The 7,871-nt window shown below is 34.7% G+C and overlaps 1 protein-coding gene across 1 annotated transcript; it reads left to right on the top strand.

Annotated features, from left to right (window-relative positions):
- The first annotated feature begins 571 nt into the window (after nt 1-571).
- On the top strand, nt 572-1,846 carry LOC113273096. The gene has a single exon (XM_026522865.1). The coding sequence runs from the start codon at nt 572-574 to the stop codon at nt 1,844-1,846; it is 1,275 nt and encodes a 424-aa protein (XP_026378650.1).
- Nucleotides 1,847-7,871: the final 6,025 nt, after the last annotated feature.

Genomic DNA, 7,871 nt, shown 5'->3' with positions numbered 1-7,871 from the left:
TGGATAATCCAAGCTCCAATGTCACGGAATTTCTAGAATAGTTCGAAGCAAACAAGAAGTATCCAGAAGCAAGGGAGTTGACTTACACATATTTTCCATCTGAATTTGTATGGGACAAACAATTGAAAGAGTGGCGACCAAGGCAAAGAGGGAATATAGTCGGTAGACTATACAATGCTCACCCGAGTTCAGGAGAAATATATTTTCTCCGAATCCTATTGAATGTGTGCAAGGGGGCACGAAGTTATTCTGAGTTGAAAACCGTTAAGGGAACCACTTATACAACTTTTAGAGACACATGTGCAGCTCTTGGATTGCTATCGGACGACAACGAATGGCACGATGGTCTGCAGGAAGCATCAACATACATCAAAGATGACTTATTGCGCCAGATGTTTGTCATAATGTTGATTTTTTGTGAAGTAACCGATCCAAAAAAATTATGGGAAAAAATTGGAGTTTGTTAGCCGAAGGAATTCAGCACCGGGAGAGAAAAAGAAGGCGGAACTTACATTTGGAACTTACTGAATCCTAGTTAAAAAACCTCACCTTGATTGACATCGAAGAATTAATGAAGAGAAATGGTAGAACTCTTGCTGAGTTCCCGTCCATGCCTATCCCAGAAAAAGAAAAAGAGTATGCTTATAAAAATAAATTAATAGACGAAGAGCTCGATTACGATAAGGAGAAACTAAGGAATCATCATATTATCCTGAAGAATGGTCTTAACTCGATACAAAGGGAAATATTTGATGTTGTTAGCCAGTCTATTGAACAAGGTAACGGTGGTTTATTCTTTGTTTATCGGAGCGGTGGCACTGGGAAAACTTATCTTTGGAACACTATAATAACCAGTCTACGTGCAAAATCCAAGGTTGTTTTGACAGTTGCATCCTCTGGTATAGCATCATTGTTGCTTCCCGGAGGAAGGACTGCACATTCTCGGTTCAAAATACCAATAACTTTGGAAGATAATTCCACGTGCGATGTTAGTCATGGAACTCAGTTGGCAGGGTTGATATGTAAAGCTGAAATAATAATTTGGAATGAAGCACCGATGATTCATAGGCATGCTTTTGAAGCTCTAAAGCGAACTGTCAGAGATCTCATGTATCCGAGCAAGGACAAGACGAAAGAAAAATTGTTTGGAGGTGACTTTAGACAGATATTACCAGTTATTAGAGGTGGAAGCCGGGAAAATATTGCTGATGCTTCTATTAGTATGTCAAAATTATGGAAGCACTTCCATGTATTTGAGTTTTCAGAGAACACGAGATTATTGAACGGAAATTGTAGTTCTGCGGAGAAACAAATGATATCCGAATTCGGCAAGTGGATTTTGGATCTTGGGGATGGGAAACTACCAGAAAAAGCAATAGAGGGTAAAGACGAAGAACCAACTTGGATTAAGATACCCGATGACCTGTTGATTAAGGCTGACGAAAATCCCATCGAAGCTATTGTTGATGCCGTTTATCCTGATTTGATTGCTAGATTTAAGGATAAGAATTACCTAAGGGAGAGATGCATCTTAGCACAAAAGAATGAAATTGTAGACCATATAAATGATTACGTGGTGTCTATGCTTCCAGGTGAAGAACACGTTTTTCTGAGTTCGGATTCAATAAGTCCCCAGTCATATGATTTTGAGAATGCAGAGCTGTCATACAATCAAGAATATCTAAATGCTCAAAAACTATCCGGAGTACCTAATCATGTGCTTCGATTGAAGCTTGATGTGCCAATAATGCTTACAAGAAATATAAATCCAAGTGCTGGCTTTGCAACGGTACGAGACTCATTGTTACCAAAATATGCGCAAGAACTATTCAAGCTCGGATTATAACGGGAAGTGGTGCTGGTAGGAGTGCTTGCATTCCAAGAATAGTGATACAACCAACAGAAACTCACCTGCCTTTTATCCTGAGAACAGTGCAGTTCCCTATTAAGGTATTTTTTGCAATGACGATAAACAAAAAACAAGGTCAGAGTATCGACAACGTCGGAATCTATCTTCCAAACCCAATTTTCTGTCATGGACAGCTCTACGTAGCAGTCTTGAGGACAACAAGCCGAAGTGGGTTGAAGATTTTTATTGATAAAACAAAGGATATCGTGCTAGAAGGATATACTCAGAATGTGGTGTACATAGAAGTATTCAAAAATTTGCAACAAGTAAGTGATCTCTCTGGCTCATTCTACTACATTTATATTTATACTTTAAGCGATAATACCATTTCTATAACAAGTTGTGCTCTTAATGTTTCCACTCCAGAAACAAAAAATATTTATGATGCAAGGAAACACACCTGGTGGAAATCAGTTTGGAGAAAATCATATAAATGACGAGGAGATAAACGAAAGCAATGACGAGAGTCAGACGACTGATGACGAAATGCCAATGTTGGTTGAAGATAGTGATACTGAAATGTCACTATTGGTTGAAGATAGTGACGATGAAATGTCGTTGTTGGTTGAGGATAGTACTGACGACGATGAATAAAGATCAAAAGACATTGTTTGGAGACCATACTACTTGGAGACTGCTTATTTCTTACAGAATTTTACAATTATATGGATTTTTAGGACTTATATTAATTACGTTTTGGGTTGATCTAAAACAACTCTTTTCATGGTTGTTTATAATGATCATGAAATATAGGGGAGAAGGGACTTGATTGTTTGCAAGTATGATCACTATTTTAAGACAATCATAGTCTTCATGGAATTGTGTTTCTTTGGAAATTGGTACCAAACTCGAATACTGTGTAATTAAGATAATCAGACTATATACAGGTTAGAAGCAATACTAAGCATCCAAATGTTTTTTGTCCTTCACTAACTCCTGCCCATTAGTAATTATCCAACTTCGATTGGATTTGGTCAAGTATCCTTATTCTGGACATAAAGTACGCAGTGAACCACTGACACCGACGATCAAAGTTAAAAAAAAAAATTAAAAAAAAAGATACGCATAGATTTTAAAGTTATCTTAAACAAAAAACCCTAATTGAAACGTAATCTCTACCTTAAAAAATATACTCAATGCAATCGTAACATAAACCTATCATTCTGAGGTAAAAGTTGCTTCTCTCTATAATTCTTCTTTTAAACATGACTTCATCCATCTATAACACCTAAATTCTTGATGCATGAACAAGAAAAAAAGTTATGGCTAATAATTTTGAAGAGCCTATTGCGGCACACGAGTACTCTAGCATTGATACTGTGGGTGATGGTTTCTTCGATTACACTGAAGAATTCTTGAACAGTTTGGAGTGGGAGAATGTACCACAACATGTTATTAGGCTCGAAGTAGGCATGACAATTGTAGTTGCTAGAAGGATGGTTTGCAATGTTCCAAATAGAACCCCAGTTTTGGTAAAAGGATTGTCTAATAAGCTAATTAAAGCTGAAATAGTTAGTGGAGAAGAAGCTGAAAATGTTGTTTATATACCTAGAATTTTATTCAAGGTTTACTTCTATGGAATGGGTGTAATAAGAATTATTCATAGAAAGCAATTTCCAGTAATTGTAGAAATCTAAAATACAAATGTGGAAGAAACTTTTCTTCATGAATAAATCATGATATTTTGCTACTTAAATGATTTTTCTTATCTATATAGTAAATAAACTGTTGTTTTTACTTCCTTCGTGCTTCATTGATTTAGCTCCTTAACTAAAAGAGAAAATTAAGCAACATGGAATGGTACAGTTGGCCAGCAAAAACTATGCAGACCTTTCGTCCAAATAGAACTCCAAACTGTCACCCAATTAAGTATAGTTACTATGCAGACCTTTCAGAAATCTATAATTCTTCCCTATCAAAATCTATATTTGTTGGAGTAGTTAAATACAAATTTAGAAAAAAAAAATTCCTAATTAGATAAGCACATATTTATACATTCCAACTAAAATGAATCCCGAATTTACACTAACATATTTGATTTGTTACTTCTCCTGTCACGTCTGACTTCAGACAAATGACAAGGATAATTTAGAATTCTAAGGACATGGGATACCAAACAATCAGACACCGATGAATTTTTCAGCTTTCATATGATTTTGTTGGATGAATATGTAAGTTATTATATTCTGTGAATGTTATTTATGATTTACTCTTAGGAAGAAACTAATGAAACAATAAACAGGGAGAACAAATACATGCTGTGTTGTCCAAAGATCATTACAAGAAACACATCCAAAAACTAAAGGAGGAGAATGTGGTAACTATTAACCACTTTGCAGTTTCATAGGTCAAAGGAAAATGGAGACCTATTCCTGGAAATTCAATATTATGCTTCAGCGATAACACTCATGTGACCGTGGACACCGTGGACAATAGAGAAATACCGCTACAAAAATTCGCTTTAACTGATCTGAATGAACTTAATCAAAGAAAGGGCAACGTAACTCATTTTACAGGTGATTTATCAATGTAATCTCTTATGTCAGCTATAATTTATTAATCTAACTATGATACTATTCCTTTATATAGACGTGATGGGAATACTGGTGGGTATATCAAAACTAGAATATACAGGCCAACCATCCAAGCACTCTCAGATTAAAATGGAGATTTTACTACATACTAAAATCTCCTCATTTAGAGTTACGCTCTGGGGAGATGTTGCTAGGAAGATCGGAGAAGAGTACTTAGAAGATACCGACAAATATGTTGTTCTTACAATCACCTCAACATTGGTGGAGAAATTTAATAGTAAGTCATGATAATTTATTCCACATAACAGCACGTATACTTTTCATTGGATCAATCGGTCACCAATTAATCCAACTTTTCAGATGATTATTGTCTTTCAAGCACAATGGCAACAAAACTTTATGTGGATTTACCAATACCCGAAGTTAAAAACATACGAGATAGGTAACTATTTGATTATGCCTATGAACCCTGTAACATCTGATTATTTTCAAATACAAATACACTAATAACATTGTTGTTCAATAAATAGATATGGACCCTACTTGGGGGTAATGCTTATTGATTTCCAGAGGAAACAACCAAAACCAATCGAAGAAATGCTTTTTCATAACAGAATGCCTTTGGGAGAAGGATGCGGCTAATTCACAATGAGGAAAATTTGGTAAGATCCATAAATACTTACAGGTTGGTACTGATCATCTCAGCATTTGTTAATATTTTATATAAAATAGGAAATGACCTTTACTAGCAAGGGAAAAATAGTTGGAGTTGTACCAAACTCAACTTGGTATTACTTAGAATGCCCAGATTGCATTTCAATGGAAAAAACAAACTTAAGTGGAAGATAATGGGGCGCCCCATGCAATTGCAAAATTAAAAGACATGTACCAAGGTAACAATATTGCTGCACTCATCATGTCTTAAACCTAAATAACATTAAACTAACAAAAAATTAACCGTCTTAATACTTGCGCAGGTATAAGATGGAATTGCGTATACAGGATGAGTCTGGAACTGGAACATTTGCTATTATAGGATCTGTTGCTAACGCTCTATTCGACGACAATGAAAGGGTCTCAGCGTTTATGCGAATTAATGCACTAATGGGAAAAGTATTTACCAATCAATGACAATACATAACATATTTTGCCAACATATATATAACAACACCAAACTAATTTTTTTTTTGTTTTTTTGTGTAGAAAATATTGGCAGAAGAAGTAATTGACATAATATTATTATCCGGGCGCACATATATATTCGAAATCCGGATTGTTGGGGGAAAACATTCTGTCGACAGGACTGTTTATGTGCAGAAGATATACCATGTCAATCATGAATTAGAATATAAATATGAAATACTGCAAGAAGTTGAAAAACAGGTACGGAATCGAAAAATGCAACAGAACTACCGACCACGGCCACCATCAAAATTTGATAAGAAGGCTATGCATTTTCAGAATCCACCGACTCCTTTGCAATCTGTGAAAATTTTATCCATTAGAGAGGTAATCATTGAATATATGCTTACAATCACTATTCAGCATAAATTAATTCACGCATACTATTCACTAACAATTCCTATTTCATGCTAATCTACAGGAAGAAACCCAGAACAATGAAATGGAAACATTAGAAGAAAAAACACAAAACACTGACATGGAGACGGATTAGAAGATAAATGACAAAAGCCAACTTAGCCGCATAACCTGTTTGGTTTATTTTTTAATTTTTATTTCTCAGAACTTATTAAGTTTCATGAGTATAATAGATTCAAAACTTCTGTTTTATTATTTTTTGGAACAACGTTACCAGAATTAATACAACATTTCCATTGAAACTTATGTTTTAACACCGGCCAAACTCTTCCCCATAAAATTGATTCAACCGCCAAAATGTCAACCACTAAAATGTCACCTTACTAGGTAACGTTGTTGAGGAAACAATGGGTTCAACCACCAAAATGTCACCTTACTAAGCAACCCTGTACATCAAATCACTATACAACAAATCCTGCTAGTCACCGATGTAAAGCAAGATACTACCTTAGCTGAATTTCCATCCCTTTAAGCTGGAAGTTAAAAATAGAAGCAACTATTGAACCCCTGAAATAAACCTACCAGTCACCGATGTAAATAGAGGCTCATAACTACATGCCTTTCCTGTTGATTTTCCTCTGTTGGATGTGCCTTAATTAAAAAAATTCTTAAACCCAATATCACACCAATCTAAATGACATTCCGAATCTGGAAGAAGATTTAAAAGGTCTGATCAAAATAAAAAAAGATTTAAAGGGTATTGACTGCCATAATTAAAAATAATCTTCAACCAAATTCCTTTTGAAATATTCTACAAAATTCTTTTCAGAATTGTATCTATCTACGTGAAGACGCATCAAAATGATATTCTCATTTTCAGATTTTTATCTATCTAAATTCTATTCTTACATATCCAAAGGATATTCCCATTTCCAGATTTATATCTATGAATGATAAACATACTTGATCCCTTTTCCAGATTTATATCTATCTAGATTTTAGATTTATATCTATCTAGATTTTATTCGTACAAATCTATGAATGATAAATATACTTGATCACGAAGGAAACTACCATATATGCGTGTATATAAAGCATATAAGGCTGCACGCATAAACTCACATCGATACAACGATCATCACAACAAAAAACTAAGTGTTCTTCAAACCATTATACCATACCAACAACAAGATGAACAACAAGAATAAGGTTTATACAAAGAAGGTTTCTTCCAAGAATAGCCAAGGTATGTGTTCCATTATAAGTCATATTTTTTACTTAATTTTTAAAACATGAATTAAACTATAATAAATCTGCTATGATTTAATTTACATGTTTTCTGTGACAATGTAGAAAAATATACTGCGAAGGTAGTGTACACACCATTAAAAGACCTGAGATTCAAACAAACTCAAAACAAGACGATCAAGGTGAAAGTACTCAAAGTCTGGATATCTGAATCCAAGAAAACTGGTGAAATGTGGAGCCTGGAAGCGCATGTAATAGATGAGGAAGTAAGTATTAGACATCTCATACTTTAAAAAAAAAAACTTTGAAACAATAAAATAAACACATTGTATGTTTTCACTTGAAATTACAGGGTACACAGATGCAACTTAAGGTGAACAAAGATAACATTGATATGTTCCTAGGGAAAATTGAGGATGGATGTGTATACGCCATTCAGCGTGTAACCCTACAGGTTCCCACTGGAGGATATAGAACTGTAGCTTACCATTATTTTATGTGGCTGAATAAATACACCAAAATTCAACGGCTAGAAGTGGATGCATCCACTTTTCCAACAAAAATATTCACTTTCTTGCCTCTGGAGTTGGTACCTGGAAGGAAAAACGATAACCAGTTCTATACAAGTAAAAGCATAAACC

The sequence above is a fragment of the Papaver somniferum genome, chromosome 4 (genome assembly GCF_003573695.1).
Source record: "Papaver somniferum cultivar HN1 chromosome 4, ASM357369v1, whole genome shotgun sequence".
Classification (NCBI taxonomy): Eukaryota; Viridiplantae; Streptophyta; class Magnoliopsida; order Ranunculales; family Papaveraceae; genus Papaver; species Papaver somniferum.
Note: the sequence above shows the minus strand (reverse complement) of the source record. Positions and strands in the feature narration are given on the sequence as shown.

Bases quoted from the DNA above. Each gene is read 5' to 3' on its own strand.
- LOC113273096 (XM_026522865.1), top strand. From the start codon at position 572: ATGAAGAGAAATGGTAGAACTCTTGCTGAGTTCCCGTCCATGCCTATC.